Below are 23,167 nucleotides of genomic sequence, written 5' to 3'. Positions count from 1 at the left end.
TGATGTTGGGAAAGATGGAGGGCACAAGGAGAAGAGGGCGACAGAGGACAAGATGGTTGGACAGTGTTCTCGAAGCTACCAGCATGAGTTTGACCAAACTGCGGGAGGCAGTGGAAGACAGGAGTGCCTATCGTGCTCTGGTCCCTGGGGTCATGAAGAGTCGGACACGACTAAACGACTAAGGTAAAGGTAAAGGGACCCCGACCATTAGGGTCCAGTCATGGCCGACTCTGGGGTTGCGGCGCTCATCTCGCTTTATTGGCCGAGGGAGCCAGCGTATAGCTTCCGGGTCATGTGGCCAGCATGACTAAGCCACTTCTGGCGAACCAGAGCAGCGCACGGAAACGCCGTTTACCTTCCTGCCGGAGTGGTACCTATTTCTCTACTTGCACTTTGACGTGCTTTCGAACTGCTAGGTTGGCAGGAGCAGGGACCGGGTAACGGGAGCTCACCCCGTCGCGGGGATTTGAACCGTCTACCTTCTGATCGGCAAGCCCTAGGCTCTGTGGTTTAATAAACGACTAAACAACAAAAACAAAATTGCTGCGGAGCTGAACAACTTTATCGCATCTAATTATCGGGTACTGCACAAAGGTCCTCCCCACCCCCCCGTTTGAAATTATATTTACAAAGAAAAGTGAGGTGCCAGCAACTGAAGTAACTATATAATTGATGGGCTGAAGCACGACAATCCGGCTCGTGTTTTTCCTCGGAGGCAACTCCCACGGCGGGCCTTTATCACGTCGCCTTTAAGAGCCGCTTCATCCCGTCCCCTTTAACGGCCGCTGCCGTTGTCATTCAGGGCCCGCGTGCCCGGCGGCTGGCCGTTACCCCATTGGCCCGTTACCTTCTTTTTCCCGGCCGATTCCTACCACGCTGCATCTTATGAGTCCGCCAAACGGCGAAAAAAATAAGTCCAGATGTCCCGCCTACTACTCAATCCTTACGCGGGATTGGAGGGCGAAGGAGGACTGACGAGCGGCGGAAGGATCTTGGGGGCGGTGATGTGCCCTTGCCCACAACTACCTTAAACGCCGTTACCGGCAGCTCGGCTGCTCAGAGAGGTCGAGACTCTCCGAGGTGACTGACGCTTGATAGCCGGGCAGGTAAGGCTGGTGAGATGGGTAGGGCGGGGCGGCTTATCCATCACCCGCTGCACGTAGCTCCTGCAGAGGCGTGACGAAGAGCCCTGCTTCTCTAACTTCTCCCCAGCGCCTCACTTCCTTCTCTGCTCCCCTTTTATTCACCTACGACATATTCTCCATCTTTAGAGCCACCTCACTCAAGGCAATTTAACGTGTGTTTTTTTAAAATAAAAAAAAAACCTAAAGCCCTTCCCAAAAAATAAAAACCTTATTGGGCTTGCGAGCGTATGGGGAGCATTCTCCTCACACCCCCCCTGAGGGCGCGGGGCTGAGGGCGGTTAGGTAACGGCCTGGCACGCGGCCTAACTGTCTGGAGAAAACCCCAGGAAATGAAGGGGAGCTCCTGAGGCGCCGAGGTTTGCGAGGCACAAAAGTCCCCCCCCTTCCGTCTCCATAGAAACGCGGAGGGGGGGGGAGAGAAGAGAGGGCCAGGAAGCACGCACGTGGGGGGGGGGGTGCTGCGCACGCGGGAGCGCACTTTTCGAGGTGCCCATCATGGCTTCCTCCATCTTCACGCTCTTCCTACCCCCTCTGATTTACTTCCTCGTTCTTTTTCCACGCTCTCTCTCCCCCTCCTCCCTGAAAGCCGCCTCTGCGCATCCTTGAGCAATTCCCCCCCCCACCCCCGCGGCAGCAGCCTCCCCCTCTGCTGGTGGAAGCGGGAGGTATCGAGTTTCACCCGCGTGCCAATTGTGGCCGGGCTATCATATTGCCAAGGGCCTGGTTTCATGAGCGTTATCGGGTCGCACCGATAAGGCAATCAGAGTTTGCTATATCTTTGCTTTCCTCCCGGATCTAGCCCCAGTACCACGCAGGTTCATGCCGCTAAATCACAGTGGGTTGTAACCTAAGTTGTATGCAGAAAAGGTCCGTTGAAATTAATGGACCCGAGTTACCCATGTTTTAAAATGGATCAGCCCTTGAGAAGGACCAACAACACCCCATGGTGCTTACTCATTAAAAAAAAGCATGCGTAGCATTTGCAGCCTTATTCTGACCTTCTCGAGTAAGGATGCTTTTCTCTAGTTGCCTAAGGTGGTATTTTAACTCCCGCATGCCTTAGTGAGTGCAGAGAAGGCAAGACTTCCTTGGGAGCACAGTCTACCATGAGGCGTTTCTCTAGGGTGACCTTGGCTATTGCAGCAGCAGCTCTGTGCAGGCCAAACATTTCACGCCTGCGGGAGTAGGAACAAATACTAAGAGATTCCATCAGTGTGGTTGCCTGCACCTATTGTTGCTTTTGTAACAATACTGGGGTGGTTTTTGGAAGAGGCATAACTAAGGAACCATAGCATATGTTTTTTTTAATCTGGAAGCAAGTTTCACCTTAATACTTGTTTGGTGGGGAATGAATAATTGCAGCTTGTGATCAATATTTCTCAATATTTCACAGAATAACAATAAATAGTGCTGAATGAAAACAATAATAGGCACAGAGGTTGTAGAGAAACTGTTTCACATAGGTAAGGTTGTCTGAACCATAACAGGTTAGGAAGCTGTCCAGTAGTCTCAGTACTGCTGCCACACCAGAAATAGGTTCTTTATCTATATGGTATTCTGTACAGGGGTCCACAAATTGGCTGCTAACAGCAGGTATTTGTTTAGTAGCCATGCTTCAGGTGGAGGTTCCAAATCTTGATGTGAAATGAGATTGCTTCCCATTTTTCTGAGACATGAAAATTTAGAAGGGGAGGAGTCATTACTAACTGCTCAACCCATGGGCTTTTTTACAGATGTGATGTAATTTCCATTTACTGGAAGAAGGAAATGACTGAGCAGTTAATGGAAATTTAAGTAACCAGCTTAAGTTGTTGCTTCTTATTTCAATTCTGCCTGCCTGCTGGAAATACTTTTAGATAAAACAGCTAGGGGGCAACCATTTATTTCAGTTTAACATGTTCTCTCTGTATCATAAAGTAGTACAAACCTGTGTCTAACCTGTAGCAGCTTTCCCTTGACATTTGTTGCCATCATGTGCAAACATGTCCACAAGCCGATGGTTCAGACGGGAGAAGCTTTGGCATGCAAAATAGGGTGCCGTAGCCATTTTATTTGGCTATAATTTATTTGAAATCTCTGTAGCTGAGTCATCTTACATTGCCAAGGCCAGTTGGAACACATGCAGTTGGTGCAAATTTTTTCAACCAGGAGATGACTTAAACTAGAAATGCTCGTATATGGAATCAGCTGAGCTTTTCAGGGAACAGAATTAAAGACAGTAGCTTTATATATGTTTATAATTGTTTTATTCAAATATGTCTATAGATGTTTAATCAGACACATTAAGAACTCTGCTTTTCCATGATGCTGTTGGCTTGCTGCAGTATTCTGTGACTTCTAGCACGTAGGATTTGAATGAGACTGTAGTAACAGCCTATCACCACTACTGTCTCTGTGCGCAAGAAAGCTTCAGGCAAATGATGCAGCCAATGAGGGCCCAACTAATGTGTCTAAATTTAGCTGAGGGCTTACACTTTTGACTGGGAATAAATTCATTCATTTCACTTGGTCAGCAAAGTAGTCTTTCCTTTCTGAAAATGAAGGACTATTAAAGCAGCATATTCTAGTGAAGTGGTAGTTTAAAAATTATGTTGGAAGTTGATAGAGATTATATAAAGGCATATTTTAGATAAAGACATATTTTAGTGAATAGTGCATGTGTTCTTAAAATAGTGATGATCCACCTTTTTGCAAAAAGAATAGCATGGGGCTAAAATGTTTAAAACCACTTGCCCTGGGATATCCCAATCTTATCTGTACTCACTAATAGCTCACAATATATTTAGGTTTAAAGCTTATCACGTAATTAAGCCTTTCTTTGTTAGTGAAGTTATATTAGATTATATCACCCTGCCTGCTTGTTCATCTGTTCTGTTTTGTGTTGAGGGCCCCTGTGATCCTCCATTTAAAATTATCTGCACTAAATTGAAATCCATCACCTTAAGGGTTGTAGACTACAGATAATCTGGTTGGATCAGAGTATTTAAAATGATATTTGGGGTAACCTGAAGTGTGCGTTTGGTGTTTTGGCATTGGTACATTTCCAAAAACTATTGGAATATGCTAACACAGTCAGGCTACTGTCTTGTACAGGTTATAGGGAAGTATTTATATACTGCTTATTCCACTAAGTTTTTGGTAGATAAAATGTGATAAGATTTTAAGAATTTAAAGGTAAAGGGACCCCTGACCATTAGGTCCAGTCGTGGCTAACTCTGGAGTTGCGACGCTCATCTCGCTTTATTGGCCGAGGGAGCCAGCGTACACATGATGGTGTGGGGGGGGGGGTCACCTCAGTCTGCAATAATTATGAGTTGAAGTGACATATAACTCTGGAGTGGCATATAATTTTTTCAGGTCTAGGCAAATCCCAATACGTAGCTGTCAAATTTCTTGGATACATTGATTTGATTATCCTGTTCACTTTAAAACTATAGTCTCCTACTTGGCAAGAAAAGAAAATGCGGATTCAGGAGATTACTGTTAAAGTCTTCATTGTTTTTATAAAGTTACCTTATGTCAAATTGTAACACATTGTAACTGATAGGCAGCATGTCACATTCCTTGCACAAAAGACTGCTTTAATGTCTGGATTTAGTAAACATACTGTACTAGGACCACCTTCCTAATTTTCAGAGGGATTGCTTGTTCTACCCCCAAATATTATATAATGGTTTTGTAGTTAGGCCAGCATAATATGTTTACTAATGTATGGGAAGGTGCAAACTTTTATATTTCTTTATTGAAAAATTAAAAGTATAAAATTAAAAGGGCACAAGATAAAATAAGATGTGAAAAGAAAAAAAAAATGTAAAAAAAGTTCATTAGTTTTGTGTCATGTATTGAAAAAGTGGAGCAGTACCAAATGTGGCAGTAAATGGAGAGTATGAGTCCCAAGTTTCTTAATACTGTTTCCCATTGCAATGTTGTGCCAAAGTTTTTTGAAGCCCAGTGTAAACTGTCTTTATAGACCTACAAAGAGATGTCATTGGAGTAGTGGGTGGGCTCCCCAGAAACAAGATGATAGTTTCTGGATGATAGTTTACCCCATAAGAAAAATGCTAAGCTAGACTAATTTAGTAAAGAGTTGGGGCAAGCTTAAGCAGAAAGAGTGCCATTTTAAATAGATATTTGCAAAAGGTTGTATAAATATGAACCTGGTTGCATAAGAATCTTCCTGTGCTGGGAAGACATTGGTCTGCATCACTGCAGCAGCTATTTCCTGTCTCCCCACCCCCACCCCCCCAGCATACTTCTTTTAATTTGAAAGTGAGTCAGCATCTTCACTGAGGCTAGAGCTTGTATTTCCTCTGAGAATTGGCTTATTCAAAGGGAAGGTGAGGGATGAGAAGGGAGATTGATGCTTGCAATAAGCTGAATCTGAATCGGATGAGTTAAAGCTCTTGACTACGAGGGAAGCTGCACGTACTACAGAGGTCCTAACCAGAAAGGGTGGAGCTAATGCACATAGCCTAAAGCTGCTGGGAATAACTATGCAACAAAAAGGGGGAAAGGTTTTACTCTTTGAGAGTAATTAGTATAAATCAGAAGTGCTTGCATTGTAGCTTGTTGAGCACAATATTGAGAACACATTGCTAGTGACAACCATTTGTTCCAGGGATAGCATGTGAAGCCAACATCTTGTATAGTCAAAACACATTGAGTTCAGTGGTAGGTCTTTTCCTGGATGCCTGTCTTATTTTTTTTAGCTAGCTAGCTATGCGCACAGGTTAAATGTGTGTAAGTTGCAAGTTACTTATATAGGCTGGCTGCCAAAGTGCAGTATTAAGTGTAAGTCTATTTAGTTCAGGTTTACTGGGTTAGTTTTAAACTTCTATTTAGATTAATCCATTATATGTTTGGCAGTTCCTAAACATTAGTTAAATAAGTGTATGCAATAATGTGCCCCTTTTATGAGAATAAGGAGCAGCAAACACTCAAGTTGCTCCCTCCTTGGTTGAGCATGCATTAATGCAATGCTGTGCATATGTGCGGTTTATTATATACACTCAAAACTGCATAGGAGTAAGTTGATTTGCTGGCTGGGACAGACCTCAGCCTGTTCCTTCATGGCAGTCTGTCTCTTTTGCCAATCTGAGCATGGGCTGAAATCTTTCCCTTGGAGTTACAGTGGTGCCCCGCAAGACGAATGCCTCGCAAGATGGAAAACCCGCAAGACGAAAGGGTTTTCCGTTTGCAGAGGCGCTTCGCAAGACGAATTTCCCTATGGGCTTGCTTCGCAAGACGAAAATTGACGAAAAATTTTGAATTTTTTTTCCGCTCCAAAACCCCTTTTTCTGAAGCGCTAAGCTGCTAAAAACATTTTAGCAGCAAAACCGCTAATCCCTTAAGCCTTAAAAAGCCGTTTTTAGCCCTTAAACTGTCAATAGCACTAATAGCGCTAATCCGCCAATGGGCATGCTTCGCAAGACGAAAAGACTCGCGGAACGGATTCTTTTCGTCTTGCGAGGCACCACTGTAATCAATTTGCAATGAAGGGCTTCAACCTATCATGTAGGAATCTCTTCTGCATGGCTACATCCCAGGAATGTATTAAATGGGAAACATGTTCAGTTGATTGCTGCAAGGTCAAGCAGATGTATTTCCTTTATTTCTTTTTTTAGATACCAAATCTCAGCAGCCATGTCAAAACAACACGATGCTTTCATCCAGACCCAGCAGTTGCATGCTGCCATGGCAGACACATTCCTGGAACACTTGTGCCGTCTGGACATCGACTCTCCCCCAATCACTGCAAGAAACACTGGCATTATCTGCACAATTGGTAAGTGGAGTTCAATCACAAATTTAACATAAAATTTGAACACTATTTGCTCTGCCATCTTACGGTTTTTACTAGCCTACTCTACATATCAGCTAAGTCAATTGCCTACCTGAGTAAAGTTTTGAAAGAAGCTTTCAGATAAATATTGAAATACAGTGGAACCTCAGGTTGCAAATGTGATCCGTGCGGGAAGCACGTTCTCAACCTGCAGCACCACGTCTACGCACGTGCGGGTTGCGATTTGGCGCTTCTGCACATGCGCAAAGCGTGATTTAGTGTGTCTTTGCAAGCGCCGAAACCCGGAAGTAACCCATTCCGGTACTTCCGGGGGCGGTGCGCAACCCGAAATTGCATAACCTGAAGCGTCTGTAACCCGAGGTACACTGTACAAATAGATCTTCATATTAGTTGTTTTTACTATATTTTATACATAATCTCAAGATATGTATGGAAGGCAAGTAACAGCAACCGTAATAACCGCTGCTATAAAAACGAGCATATTTCCTAATAGATAATTTATGTGTATTTCTTTTAGCAGTATTAGTGAGAAGTGAAAAAGTAATGAATGTAGCTAGCAAGCTAGAAGATGGGAGTTAGTCAGGTACTTGGCTGTGTTTGAACAGCCTCACCTTTGCCCTGCACAAGATTAAGGAAGTAAAACCCAGTATGCTGTGGACAACTTACTTACTTATTACATTTATATCCCACTCTTCCTCCCAAAGGAGCCAAGGGGAACAAAGAACAAATAATAAACATTTTATGGCTGCTATGAATATTTTAATTGTTAGTTGAGAGGCTTTCTCAATAAACTTGGTTCATTTTGGCTGTGTGCCCCTCTTCATGGTATACTAGCTAGAAGGCTAAACATAGGTTTTTAAATGTTTTTAAGACTTAAATGCGCCTTAAGACTTAAATTGTTTAATAATAGCTTAAACAGTTAGTTTGCAGACAAGAAGACAAAGGCGTAGAGTAGTAGAATAGTCGTCTTAAGTAGCTCTGGGCGGTTATCTGGACTTTAATACTCTGTTAGCAATGATTTCAGTGGATCTGCTCTAAGTATGACTTAGTTGACTACCACCCGTAGACTTGTAACTATTAACAGATATATTCTAAAGAAACTTCATTTTCAAATCTCTAGGCCCGGCTTCTCGGTCAGTGGAAATGCTAAAAGAAATGATTAAATCTGGAATGAATGTTGCTCGTCTCAACTTCTCTCATGGAACCCATGAGGTAAGGGCAGATTTGAGGGCAAATATTGCACTCACTTGAGAAAGAACTGTTCTCATTAGATCAATGAGAATGATCAATGATCAATGTTTTACCTTGGGGCTAAAGACTTGAGGCCTCATTTATCCAGTCTGCTGTTAAAACACACACACACTTTAAACCAAGTATTCCAACAAATATGCATGCTAAGAGGTTTGTATATCTAAAAGTGCTACTGAGTCCTTGTTAAAAGGCTGGTAAAAAATACATTTTCTTGTTGGTCTTCTACTTTCAGATAAATGTAGTAGTCCATACCTTAAATGAACAGTTAAAACTGCATGTAGCTGGAAAGCAAAATGATGAAATGAGTTAACCAAATAATTTCTCCAAGAAGATCGTGGCCATCTTGAATACGGAACTGTGTCCATGCAGCCACTGTGCAGACTTTGGAGACAGAGCAAATGTCAGAGGCTGTGGATCTCAAAAAAAGATGCCTGTTACAAGTACAGCGTGTCCATTTCAGTATTCACTGAAAGTTCACCTGTTAAAGGTCACTCCTCTGTTACCAGATACTGCTGATGCATGCCTGACTTCCAAACAAGATCTTGAAACATGTTCACCCTTGTAGCCACAAACATCTCCTCCTGTTAGGAGTGGTTAAATGAAACTGCTATGCTCTGGTTCATGGGGTCTGCTCAGGTACAGTGTCATCTGAAGCTGCTGCTCCTTTATTAAGGTTATAGCAGTACCTATATTAAGAAAATTTAACCAGCATTACTTTTTAGTATATGTTCTAGTTATTTCCCTGCAAAATTATGAGATCTGCAGGGAGCCAGTTAGATATGACTGAAATGGAGTTGCCAGTCAGTTAAGATACAGCACGTCTGCAAGGCTTGCAAAGTAAGATTTGGGAATAGAATTATGTTGATAGGATTTTGGCACTTTAAAAAGCAGAGTGCTTAAGGTCAGAAGACTTGCAAGTAACTTGTAGTAGAAGGCAACCCCCCTTCTATAAATAAAGCAGCCTTCTCACTATTGCTACAGGATGGGAGGCTCTCGGGCTCCCATTCCCAACTGCAACTTTCCTTAAAGGCCACCTGAATGCCTTTGGGCTGGCTGCTGTTAACTCTTTGAAAGGTCAAGCTGCAATCTGGGCAGCAGCTTGCAAAGTTATGTTAGCTAAGAAAGTGTTTTGGCCTCTTCTATTGGTCTTCTCTTTAAAAGGCATCATGCTGAATGTGCATAAAATACACGAACACTCCTAGACTTTTTTTTATTTTAGAAACTGCTGTATGTGATGAATTACAAGTGGTCATTTTTACACACACACACACACACACACACTCTCTCTCTCTCTCTCTCTACTGCAGTATGTGCACATAAGTCTTATTGGTGGTATTATTATTTAATTTCTATACCAGTCTTCATTTTTAAATAAAATGGATATGCTTTTAACAAGCAGTGGAAGCTCACCACAGTAGGTGTGTGCCATATCTTAAGCGGGAGAATCATTTCACAAAGTGGGCCACTTTGGAGAATGCTGCCTTGCACCTCAAAATTCTGCAAGACTGACCCAATAGGTTCACTTCTCAAGTTCTTGGTGAATGAGCAGGTCTATATGGGAGAAGGTGTTCTTTCAGATTGCCTGGTCTTAAGTAGTTTAGGGTTTTATGAATTAATGACAAAACCTTAGACTTTGCTTCCTAGTAGGGTGATGGTCAGTGCAATCTCTAGCACAAGTGTTACATGTGCATGGTAGGATGCTTCACTTGGTAATCTAGCTGCTGCATTTTGTACCACGCAGCATCCCTACCAGCCTTGAAGGCAGCCCCACCTTGGAGTGTATTGCAATAATCCAGTCTCTAGGTTATCAGTGCATGTGTCCCTGTAACTAGGCTATTCTGTTCCAGCAACAGTTGTAGTTGCCACATGACATAAAGCTGCAAAAAAGTACTCCTAACCACTGAGGCCACTTAGATCTCCAATAACAAAAGTGGAGGAAGGAGTTCCCTCATCTGAGTACCTATTAACGAAATAAGGCTGGCTATCATCAGCATATTGATGGTACCATGCTCCAAATCCCCTAATCCTGCTCCCACTTGCTTTATATAGATATTAAAGAATGTTGGGGACAAGATGGTTCACTGTGGCAGCCCACAGGACTACTGTCTGGGAGTCAGAAATGATCACCAAATGCTCTCTGACACGAGCCCTTCAGCTAACACAGTGCCTCCCAAGCAATGGAGACTGTTGTGGAGGATGCCATGGTTGATGGTATCAAAAGCTGCTTTGAGAAGCAAACAAGAGTAGCAGATCACACTCCCTTTCATGAAAGGCACCCATCTGGCAACAGAGTGAGATTGAGTCCCCAAACCTGATCTGAACTCAAGAGTGTAATGGGTCTAAATAATCAGCATCCTCCAAGACCATATGCAGCTGAACTGCAACTAGTCTCTTGAACTCTTTGCTTCCAAAGAGCTATCTGCAGTAGTAGCTGAAAACTGGGTTCAGGAGCAAACACACTACTGTCTTCTTACTAAAGTTTCACCTGGGATCCTAATGTCCCACTGTTAATGCAATCACAGTACTTAATTTCTGAACCTGTGTTAATGCTGATTAGTTAAACTGCTGTTCTGTATGGTGATCAAATGAACTAGTCAGCCACTTCTGTTTTTTCCTGCAGAAACTTAATATTTGGCATGGCATGGTACATTGCTGCTTTCTTTTAATAGCTGTAACAGTAAAAGTTTACATAACCTTGATTGCAAACTTTGCCTGTCTTCTATTGCTGTTTGATCAAGATAAGCAAACAGTTTTCATAGGTTTCACTTCACAGATTAGCCTATCTGTTAGTGAGGATTCAGCTAATCTGACTTTGACTTGAGGTGAAGGCTCTTTTCAGCAGAGCTCTGTGGAACTGATAATTCTGGTGCTAGATGAAGATGAGAGCTTGGTTACCACCTAACTTCAATCATTCAGTCAGATCTTTATTACAGTCATAGACCAGCATACACTTAACTTCATTTGCAGTTGGCTGTATCTGTCTCTGATACATTGCTATCATTGAGCAATGGATGAAACAAACTGAGTTTGTAACTCGCAACTTGCATTTTAACTTGTGTGCATTCAGCTTTAAGCACTTAGCAACTTAAGGGTAAAAAATGGCAAGAGGGAGAGACTTTGTCAGTCCCACCTGCCTTTAAATCCAATGTGTTTTGACTATACACAGTTTTGGTTTATGCACTATTCCTGTATGTAACACTTGTAAAAGTTGAGAATCTCCTCTATTGTGTTAAGTTTTCAAAATAAAATGTGGAAGTCTTAGGCCATATTTGCCTGTGCTAGAAACTGTTCTTCATCGTATTTGACAAGATGGCAGTAAAAGTTATAGGATATATTAATAATGAATATATATAATTGTCCAGCTTCTAGACAGAGCTCAGGCAAAACAAATTGTAGTGTCCATTGCATCTAGTTAGCCAGACCTAAGGCAGCCAGCTCTGTGTCAAGGTAAGTGATTATTTCTGTTCTGTAACCATTGTATCTTCTGTATTAGTACCATGCAGGAACAATCAAGAACGTTCGAGAAGCTACTGAGAGCTTTGCTTCTGATCCTATTTCGTACAGACCTGTTGCTGTTGCACTGGATACTAAGGGACCTGAAATTCGCACTGGACTCATCAAGGGGGTAAGTGTGTCACACTGTTTTGTTCTTTGTCTTATTACTCATTGTAACAGATAAGATCACGCCTTTCCAATAAACATCAGTAATAGACACCCAGATGACAATGCTGCAGTTTCTTATAGTATTGTGCAGTCTGCTGCTCCATGCAAGGATCTGTAGTCAGGGGTACCAATCAAACACTGGTAGTCAAAGGAGAATAGAACAGTTCATTTCTGACCCATCTAAAACCATAACACAATTGTATTTAGAACACAAAGTTGTTCATTCTAAATCAGGCCAGGATGTAGTCTTCCCCACAAATCCAACAAGAGTCATCTGCCAGAGGGCATTCAATCTACCTAAGTCTTGGTGGAAGAAGGGAAACTTAATTGAGGATCGATTTCTGCCCTTTAGCTTCATGTTTCCGCTTCCAGATGTACAACGTCTGGTTTCAGTACTTGTTCTGAAATTATCGTTGAAAATTGAGGGAATTATAGGGTTATCCTAGTAGGGTTAGCCTTTCTGCTCCACTTGTTGCATTTAGACTGTGGCAGCAGTCAGGATGGCTTAATTCTGAGGGAAGGGGATATCCTCTGGCAATGCCAGTAACAGTTGTTTGTCCTTCCAGAGTGGTACAGCAGAAGTGGAGCTCAAGAAAGGTGCAACTTTGAAAATGACCCTCGACAATGCCTTTATGGAGAAGTGCGATGAGAACACACTTTGGGTGGACTACAAAAATCTCATCAAAGTTGTTGATATTGGCAGCAAGATCTACGTGGATGATGGACTCATTTCCCTGAAAGTTAAGGAGAAAGGTGTGTTTGGAAGGCATTCCTGTTATTGTGGGCATACTTTAAATAGGAATACATATTTATGTGGTGATGCTACTTGCTATAACAGTGTGGTTTTTAGAAACTGCATAAACGTAATTGCTTTCAGCATATTAGAAACTGATATGAAGAAACCAGGTGTCTGCAACTTGATAGATTAGGAAAGAAATTGGGGGGTAATTATTGTGGACACAAGGGGATAATTATTGTGGAAATGAGCTTATTTTGAGTTATAATGCTGATTCTTGGAACTCTGTGCAGGTGCTGATTTTGTCATCACTGAAGTTGAAAATGGTGGGCTGCTAGGCAGCAAGAAAGGTGTAAATCTGCCAGGTGCTGCAGTAGACCTTCCTGCTGTTTCTGAGAAGGACATCCAGGATCTAAAATTTGGTGTGGAGCAGGATGTAGACATGGTGTTTGCTTCCTTCATCCGAAAGGCAGCCGATGTTCATGCTGTCAGGAAGGTGCTGGGAGAAAAGGGAAAGAATATCAAGATCATTAGCAAGATAGAAAACCATGAGGGTGTACGTAGGTAAGTTGGTTATTAAATTTGTAACAACCCATTTGACATGTGACTTTTCTTGGAGTAGATATGTTTCTTGAAAAGTGAGCTGCATGCCAGGTTGCACCTCCTAAAATGGGTCGGTAGCTCTCTACTTGCTGTCGAATGTTGACAGTACGCTGTGAAGGATGCATATTGTGAAATTCAGTGCTTAGAAGCATCCTCCTTGTGTGCTCAAATACAAGGTGGCAGATAATTCTTCAGAAGTGGGCTTGTCAGTGACTTCTTTCTCTTGATATCTGGGACAATGTGTGGTTTTGGTGTGCTACAGTATTCTGAAAACTCCATATAAGGTAGATAAGCAATTTGACTATGACCCCTTGCACCCGCCTTCAGTATCACTTTCACAAGAAATAATTTTGTCTTTTGTGCATTTCAGGTTTGATGAGATCATGGAAGCTAGTGATGGCATCATGGTTGCCCGTGGTGATCTTGGTATTGAGATTCCTGCTGAAAAAGTCTTCCTTGCCCAGAAAATGATGATTGGTCGATGCAACAGGGCTGGCAAGCCAATCATCTGTGCTACTCAGGTACTCGAAGAAAAGTTGACTCCGAAGGCCTGTCCTTCCTACACATATAGGCTATGTGAAACCTGAATTATTTTATGCTAGTAAATGATACCTTCTGTCGCAATCAGTAAACATGGAAAATGTTAGTCTAAAATGCTGAGGTCGATTCCACATCTCTGATTGGATCCAACACTGTTTGAAGAAGGCTTCTTGAAAATCTTAATCAGAATTCTTACGGGTACTGCAACAGTCTAGTTGTAAAAATGGTTTTAAAATGGAGGCTACAGCTATAATAATAATTGGAGTAGTTACAAGTACTAAATAAATTACATAGTGCACCATTGTTTTCCCCTGCTGGTTTTGAACAAGTTAGTTGAAAAAAACTTAAATGCGTGGTTTAGGAAACATAACACATCATTTTGACAAGTCTTTGAGCAAGCAAAATCGAGATTTGATAGGTTTGCATTTTTGTTACAGAACATTCTGTGATTAAACATCATAGAAATTGTTCTTATATAGAGTGTATATGAATACTACGAACTAATGTGAGTTTGGATACCGAAATAATTGCAAGCAAGAAAGCATGTTCCTGTGGTGCTTTCATTGAAAGCAAGTCTCAAGGAGTTTGTTCTTCATGGTGCAAATAAGATTGCAGTTATTTTTAATTTCTTAACATGTCTTTAACCTCTGGATTTTATAATGCTGGCATGGTTACCAAGGATTCTGCCTTGATGAACAGTACAGAAACAAAGCATTTCAAGTTTTATGTAAATAAGATGATTATCTTGCAGTGAAACCTATTAACTTCACCTTGTCTCATTAGATGTTGGAGAGCATGATTAAGAAACCACGGCCAACACGTGCAGAAGGGAGTGATGTAGCCAATGCTGTCCTGGATGGAGCTGACTGTATCATGCTTTCTGGAGAGACTGCCAAAGGAGACTACCCTCTGGAGGCTGTCCGCATGCAGCATCTTGTAAGTGATAACCATTCAATGTTAAAAGACAGTACCTGTATACCTAGAAATATTAGCACAGCTTATTCCCCGTTACCCAATTTCCCACCTGCTCAAATACCATCCAGGTCTGGTGGCTAGCTTAATGTGTAATATATGACGTGGCTGTTTTCTCACTATAGCTTGCTATATGCCATAGGTCCCTCAGGCTGCCATAGACTTCTTTAATGGCAGTGAAACACAAAGTGCTTTCTTGCACTGGCTGCAAGTATAAAAATTTTTTTATGCAAAGGCAAGTGGAACAAATTCTGAACTGTAGTGATTAGTTTTGACAGCCTTAAGTGTCTGAAATTGTCCAACTTAGTGTATATTATATTTTGAGACAACTTCAGATACTGTATCTGGGATTCCAATGATTGAATTGTATTGTTTTGATGAATTTGTTGTTTGATTTATTTATATGCTGCTGTGTTAGATATTATAGTGATTGCAATGCTTGTTTTTTTTTAATGCTACTGTGATTGTTGTGAGCTGCTTTGAGTTCAACATTTGTTGTTGGAAAAGCAGAATACAAATATTAAATCAAAGCCGAGACAAATCAGGAGTGGGCCTGGAGTATGTTTTCCGTTTCACTCCTCATAGGTAAGAGAACTTGTGAATTGGGGACCAGTCTATATTTTAAGTTCTGTAGGTGGCATGGGGGGAAGAGTGTGAGCCCAAGGCCCACTCCCAATCTCATCCTGGGAGGGGAAAGAACATCTGATTCACACTCTGTAATTCACCTTTGGGGTTGGCACAATTGTTTTATGCACAACGGTTGTGCCCTTGGAACAGCGTTTATTTTTTTTTAAGTGCATGACTGACACTTTTTACATGTTTAAACTGCCAGAAAACTCTCTGCTCTGCTTTTGGAATTCTCCAGTTTCTCATTGACAACATGGCACTTCGTGCCAGAATTAAAGTACTGATTGTGTTGACGGTCTGCTGTGAATTACAGCCTTGATAACCTACTAGTTTGAGAGCTGCAGTTCAGGTTAGCTAGCTTACTCCGAACAACTCTCACATAATAGTATGCTAACTACCTCTTTGCTTGGACTCATCCTTCTGTAACCTGGTCCATACTGTCAAGCAGTTGAGGGAACCAGTTCCTGTGAGCTGGTGGCAGATAAGCATGGTTGTGTTGTAATGCAGCCTGATTTCTAGCCATCTTGAACTCCCTTTCATTGAAAGGGTTGACTTTACTGGCCTTTGGTATCTTGCCATTGTACTCATACCTTGCTATTTGCTTGAAGCATGACTGTCTGAAAAAATGGGGTTTCGTCAGTGCTGTTTAACAGCTACAAAAATTACGTATTAAAGTGTCTTCAAAATGCCTACATAAACCTGGTTTTCCTGTGGAGTTCAAATGTTCTTCTTTAATTTTCATAACGGAGCTCACCACCATAGTAGTGCATGCAGGATCCCTGGCTGACTTAGTAGTTCTTGATGCATTCTTCTGAAGTAGCTAAGAAAAATGGGACACCTGGAAGTTGAACCTGGAACATTGAAAAGATCAGAAGTTAAGTTCAAGACCCTGTCCCTGCTACTTGAAAAACTAATACATGCAATTAATAGATGTAAAGAATGCCTTACTTTTAAGAGCACATGCATACAACTTAACCCCCTCCCAATTATAAGCTAGATTTTAAACCTCATTTGAGAAATGTACAACAAGGTTGTAAGAGTGTTCCATGCAACATTCAGCCAGTAGATGCTGAAATGGATTTACTATTGGGTCGTTCTTGGCCTTCTCAAAGCAGTTTTGCCTTTTTATGTTACCCTAATGACATTCTTAAGTATTCTGGGGGATTTTAAATCAAAGTTTAGTGCAAACAAACTTCTTCCTTGATTCCCATTATGTTAGACATATAAATGTTGACATAGATGCCCTTCTGGGGGAAAAATAAGCGATACTTTAAATAGGAAATAAGAGGAGGGGGAAGAAAGATCAGTCAGCTTTGTGTTGTGCAAAGCATCTAACATAACTTAACATAACTGCTAACCCAGAATCTTGTTCAAGACGTGTTGCTCCTTGTTTTTAGTGCTTGGTATGTGTTTGAGATATAGTTCTTACAGATGGGGTTGTAAACCTGTTCCTGGACTGTACCTAGAACAATTTTCACCAACATGCCAGTTTTCTACGTGGGATGAATTTTTCTTCTGTATGGAGGAGCATTCAGTCATGTGAGCCTCCATCTGCTGAAGACCTGGGTTTACCATTTCATCTATGAAAACCAGGGCTTACTGTTGTGCCACACTGCATAAGATCCCAAGTAACATGCTGCAGCTATGCAACACTGAGTATTCTGTTGATTCTGGTCATCTAAATAATGATGGGTTCTCTGGCTTTGTACTTTCTTTCATGTTCACCTACTGCTCTTCTATAAAATATGCCTAATACTGCCTAATGGGGTTGAATGGGAATAAACTGCACTTCTTGCACAGGTGGTCCTAGGAAAGTATCCTTAATATGCCATGCTCTTAACTCCATCTGATCTTATCTAGACTGTCTAGATGCAATAATTCTTGCATAGACCTGTCTGCATGCTTTAAAAATGCTATGCAAGTCTCTGGCTGGTAAGGACACATGTAGCACCCTCTATTGAAATATGATGGCATAAACCAGTATATGCTGGTAGAAAGCACATTGAATTCAGTGGTATTTCTGAGTAAGTGTACATAAGATTGTACGCTCAGTTTTCAATCCCAAGAAGAAAGTTCCATCTGAAGCCAGTCTGGGGCATATAAGCCAATAACCTGGACATTAGCAATTATCCTACATGTTGCCTGCCAGCTAGCACTATTTCTTGATTATACATGAGACTTGTATTGCCAAATGTGAGAGATTTTATTTCTAATTAAAGGGTAGGGTGGTGCAGTAAAAGAATGAAGCCGTCTGGAGTCAAACCATAGAACTGCCTTAATAGAGGCATTAGCTACAAAAAACTGAGGATTATAAACTTTGACCCAATTAATTGATGTAGTGATTCTGCTTCTATAATCTTAACAGTGCTCAGACCTGCAGAAGCAGAGCTTTGAAGTCATGGTCTTAACAGTCGGGGGCTTCTGTCTTCTTTCTCTGCTTGACAGAGTAAAGAAACATGTTTAAATTATGAGGCAGGATGCTTAAGGGCTTTTTCCTGATGACCACTAATCTGTGGTTATCCTACATTAGCCTGTATCATGTCCAAATTATGGCTTAAGTGATTATTTTAACTTTGAAAACCAGGTAGTTGCACCACCCTGCCTTTAATCTTGCATGACTGACAAATAAGCAATTAACTCTCCTTGCAGATTAACTTTTATCATATCACTCTGGTGAATTTCTTTCCTTTCTGTGTCGCTCCTCTTTTTTTCTTCCCTCCCTCTTACTCTGGCCTACAGATTGCTCGCGAGGCTGAGGCTGCAATCTATCACCGCCAGCTGTTTGAAGAACTTTTCCGCCTCACTGCTAACAACAGGGACCCTCTTGATGCCATGGCTGTAGGCGCTGTGGAGGCCTCTTTTAAGTGCTTAGCTCCAGCTGTGATAGTTTTGACAGAGTCTGGCAGGTAGGGTTCAGAGTTAGGTACACATCTAGGATTTGTAAGGTAACTCATAATTCATTCTACAGTGGCTAGAGGTAGCAAGCAGCTGCTTCAAACCTATACTTGATAAAACCTGTTCCTCATACGGCATTCTTCCAAAACCAAACCATCAGTCTGCCTTCATCTTTCTATCAAAGCAGGATTTGAGGTAGGTAGAAGCAGAGCAAGAGTGACTGGCAGTTGCGCATGGATGAGTGTAATGATTTTGGCAGAATGGAGTGGGGGCGACATGGCAGATGTTGTCTTCAGAAGGGAAAAGTGTGTGCCCAGTGGGTGCAGTCCAAATAGCATGTGCTAATTTTGCTTTTGTTGATGGTGCGCAAACAGTATTCTTGGCTGAAGTTCCCCATCAATCGCATTACTAGATGCTCATTTGGGTTTGCTGCTATAAGCACTCTGCCAAGTCCAGACCCCACCTTCACTCATGCCGCTAGTGATGACAGATGTGAATGTTGTCTTCCGAACGCGTGTTGCTCTTATAGATTGCTCGCGAAGCAGAGGCAGCCATCTTTCACAGGCAATTGTTTGAAGAGCTCCGACGGCTGGCCCCGCTGAATCGGGATCCCACTGAAGCTGCCGCTGTTGGCGCTGTTGAAGCTTCCTTCAAGTGTTGCAGTGGGGCCATTATCGTACTCACCAAGTCTGGAAGGTAGGAGGTGGAAGGTTCTGACAGAAGTCGCATGGACTTCACGTGTTTAAGTAACACACAACATGAACATCTGTCTCAATCAAATACTGTATTTTTCATTGTCTGTGTGGAGGAGTGTCTGTTACATTGCTACTTACTTGGATTTACCCGGACCTGAGTAGTTAATTGCACATTAAACGTTTTTATATTGTCTTTCCAAAGGAAGTCTCAAGATAACTTAAAGCAATTAATTTAAAATAACTTTTATAGGAAAAACTAAAAGCAACACCCAGATTCACTCTACTGCGAGAGCAGTTAATACTGAAACAAGAACAAAATCAAAGTGCAAACCTCAAATTATATGTAAAACCAACCAGCCTGTAAGTTGTGGGCTTACTGTACTAGAATTTCTCTGGCACAAAGGAAAATGGGTGGGAAAATATATGCATGCCCCATTAATGTGGGTTTGGCACTAATTCTATATTTTTGACACATTGAATCGGTTGTCTTGTCAACGTGCAGATCAAAGGCTTTGTGCAATACCAAGTAGCTTCTGTTTTGCCTTTAAATATAAGGTTCCTCAGTGCCTGGCTGCCTGAATGTTCTGTAACTGAACCAGACAGCATGAGACTTTCACTTGAGTTCAGTTTTGTTTATCAACATACAGGAATTGTATTGTAAATGTACGTGGCCATTTATCAGACCAGTAATATCTACATTAATTGAAGCTAGGATCAGTGCAGAGTTCTCATGCCAAATTGTGTAAGGAGTAACAACTGCACAGAAACACTAGGTCGCTCAAGGAAGACATTGCTTTGCATGTTCCATATATATTTAGTTCTCATAAATTATAGGGTGTGAAAGGGGAAACAAAGTGCACACCATGATAGGTCATTGTAGATGGTGCTGCAGTGATATTTCTGCACAGATTCTCCTTGAAATTGGGTGGAGGTTTTAAGCTATGGTGCAGACATGCTCTGAGCTGTACCCTTAAGATTATTACTTGTTTGCAAAGGGTTCTTCCCAGCCTCATGCCTGACCTTTCTGAAGAAATCTGAACTTGAAACAAAATCCAGAGCTAAATTAGACTTTCCTTCTAACAGTACTGCTTAGGTCTCCTTGAGCAACTTAAAGGTTTCCAATACTGTAAGTTTGCATTTGTGAATATTAAATAGTTTGTAAAGCAACAAACTGAAAAAGGTCTAAGACAGTTTTTCTGTTTAGATTTATTAGTCATGGTGCAGCAATGAGAATATGGGGCCTGCTGAAACCATAATGTACACATCTTAAATCTTGGGATACAACCTTTTGGTAGCTTTTTAAAGAAAAGTAAAAGCAATAGTACTTCTTACTCCATTTCTGAGTAGTGTGATTTAGTTACATTTCTTCCCTATTTCAAGCATTTACTACATGGTCCCTATTCTGTTCAAAATGATGATCTCTTCGCACACTGAGCTCTTAGAAGAACTGAGAAAATTTACAAAGTATCTTCTTCACTGCTGCTTTTGTCACCCAGGAGGGAGCAAACAAAGCACTTTTTTTTTGCTAAAATGTCTGGAGAATTGAATGAGCTTCCTGTTTGCTACTGACTTAACGAGTTTGTTTACTGTGCTGAAAATGCAAAGGCATCCTTTTATTATAACGGCATTTGTCAGGAGGCTACAGCGCTAGATTATAGTTGCTAAATATTGTCTGGGGGTATTTCCATATATCCAGAACTTGAGGAGTATAATACCATAGAATCTGGAGACTAGTGTGATGTAGACATCAAAAGTTGGTATATTAAGTCTCTGCTTGGAAGCTGCCTTGACTCCTTTGTACCCTGGATTCATTGTACACACTGAAATAGTATATCCCAGCGATCTAGTTGAGATGACAATTGAACCTGCCACATGTTCTCCTTTGTAGATCTGCTCACCTGGTGTCAAGGTACCGCCCACGTGCTCCCATCATTGCTGTGACCCGTAATGCTCAGGCCGCACGCCAGGCCCATCTGTACCGTGGCATTTTCCCTGTGCTGTGCAAAGAGCCAACCCATGATGCCTGGGCTGAGGATGTGGACCTCAGAGTTAATGTGGGCATGAAAGTTGGTAAGTTAGTAAATGTTGGTATCCTTTGCTCTCTCCGGAAGCTTCAAAAAAATCATACAGTAATTTTATCTGGCAGCTGGAAATATCCCAGAGTTTTGAACCAATATTTGACAGTTTGGTGTATTAGAACAATCTTACATGAGATTTTAGGCTACAGTTGAAGCTATTACAGTTTTAACTAGTTTCAGAATAACTTGGTCAATTTGGGTTGTTAGGTGTTACCAAAACCATTGCTATGCAATTCTATAATTTATATGTTTTAGGACCCATTTTCTCACTGCTTTCTTTTTCTTTCCAGGTAAAGCTCGTGGATTCTTCAAGACTGGTGATCTAGTCATAGTACTTACTGGATGGCGTCCTGGTTCCGGCTATACCAACACCATGCGTGTTGTGCCAGTTCCATAAAATCAGACCCAGCAATCTCAACCCTCCTTTTGTCTCACCACCTTCCCCTTGCATTAGATCAGCAAATTGCTTGCAATATTGTCTTTGCCTGTAGAGTGGATAGAGGCTGCCAAAAACCACCAAGTGCAGTAATTGGGGGAAGAAAGACTAAGTCTAGAAATACTTGAAATAGTTCTCTGATAATTAGAACCCCTCCCCAAACTGTCCTGCCTTATTTGTTGGGAACCAGCGTAAAATTGTCTAGTGTGGCAACTTGGGCTGCCCAGTGTTTCTTCTTCGGCTCTCTGGAGTCCAAAGAAACAGGAGGACCTTCATCCAGCTAGTAAGGCATTTTATGCAGTGGCAATACCTGCCAAGTCCCTTTTCTGTAGTTCTGTACTGTCAGGTCTCCACGCAAACACTCCGGATTAGGATCTACATAGACCGACATAGCTCTCCTTTCTGTAACATCTCTAGTCTTGCTGTGTCCCTGTTGGGTATACAGGGGTTTTTGGTACACTGTAACCGGAACTCTACAACACAATCACTTGGATATCTTAACTGTACACTCCAATAGGTAGTGGCAGAAAACATCACATGCTTGTCCCTTGAAGTTCCAGAAAACCTGGTTTTAAAAATTGGTATCTTATTGCCAGCACAGCTAGAGAATAGCAATGGAAATGAGTGTCTACAGGGTTCTTTTGCTCCCAGAGTCTACTCAGGTACAGATTGCTTCAGGTTTGATACAAAAAAAGTAAAAATGGCATATTTTGTGTATGGAACTTTAAAGGGCTGAGCAGTGCAGTAAAAATTTCACCTGATGCACTCCCCATATCTCAAGCTGCTTGTGCGCCTGTTGCAGTGTTGTGTTTTGTGTTCAAGTTGAGTCGTGTTTCCTGAGCACTATCCTCTATAAATCAGGATGATTTACCTACTGTAACAGGTGTATCTGGTTGTAGAGTACAACTTTGTACATCAATAAAGCAGAGCTCACATACCTACCTGTGCATATTCTGTTTTTCTGGTTTCATGCTTATTTTCATCTTGCCTATCCTCATGCCCTGAAACACTGGTGTTTAAAAAAAATAGCTGCTGTTCTTTCAATCTCGATTATCACCAAGGTGCCTGAGAATCATAGCTTCTTATAAGGCCTCGTGACAGATGCACATTACAGCAATGGTTGCCCTCCACATGTTTGGACAACTCCCATCCTAAGATGGCTATACTGACTAGGGTTTGGAGTTCAACATATGAAGGGACACAGGTTGGCTGCTCATGATTGTCTGTCCAATCCAATAGAACAATAGGACATTGAAAACAGCTGCAGATGTTTCCAAACCTCTATTGGGGACAAAAATCTTTGCACACACTGCTGTGCTTTGATATCCTGTGCAGCATTTTCCATGGACACATTTAGTCTGCCATATCCTAGAGAGTACTGGCTGTTCAGTGGCGTTCTGCTGCTCCCTTCAAGGGGATCTAAAGCTCTGTACCAAATGTATAATTATTAGTATTTTTTTAACAGTTCATTATATTTATATACTACTTCACACAAAAGGCTTGTCAAAACGGTCTGGAAGCCAATAAAAATCAAGAAATTCATTGAAAGTACAAATTGAATGTATAGTTTTTTTTAGTGTTTCAGTTGGGCTGGAGTGATAGCAAATTTTTGTGCCCCTGTACAGACATCTCCCCACTAAACACATGGATCAACTCTTGTGTGGTTGTGTATATGTCTGGTGCTGGGAAATAAATTTAAGCTGGGAAATGGTGAGGAGACCCA

At 41.6% G+C, this 23,167-nt stretch overlaps 1 protein-coding gene across 3 annotated transcripts; it reads left to right on the top strand.

Moving 5' to 3' along the window:
* The first annotated feature begins 885 nt into the window (after positions 1 to 885).
* PKM (pyruvate kinase M1/2) lies at positions 886 to 22,385 on the top strand. Of its 3 annotated transcripts, none has more exons than XM_083412093.1 (11): positions 886 to 1,106; positions 6,770 to 6,930; positions 8,069 to 8,160; positions 11,693 to 11,824; positions 12,429 to 12,615; positions 12,892 to 13,162; positions 13,572 to 13,722; positions 14,525 to 14,677; positions 18,765 to 18,931; positions 20,819 to 21,000; positions 21,299 to 22,385. In XM_083412093.1, the coding sequence occupies exons 2-11, from the start codon at positions 6,789 to 6,791 to the stop codon at positions 21,403 to 21,405; spliced, it is 1,584 nt and encodes a 527-aa protein (XP_083268219.1). In that variant the 5' UTR covers positions 886 to 1,106; positions 6,770 to 6,788; the 3' UTR covers positions 21,406 to 22,385. The 3 variants fall into 3 exon arrangements, 2 of the variants coding, with proteins under 2 accessions (XP_083268219.1, XP_083268218.1); XR_014504576.1 differs by having other exon boundaries at positions 959 to 1,106; positions 18,080 to 18,931; XM_083412092.1 differs by lacking the exon at positions 18,765 to 18,931 and adding an exon at positions 18,080 to 18,246 and having other exon boundaries at positions 959 to 1,106.
* Positions 22,386 to 23,167: the final 782 nt, after the last annotated feature.

The sequence above is a fragment of the Podarcis tiliguerta genome, assembly GCF_965153285.1.
Source record: "Podarcis tiliguerta genome assembly, chromosome: 14".
NCBI lineage: Eukaryota > Metazoa > Chordata > Lepidosauria > Squamata > Lacertidae > Podarcis > Podarcis tiliguerta.
Note: the sequence above shows the minus strand (reverse complement) of the source record. Positions and strands in the feature narration are given on the sequence as shown.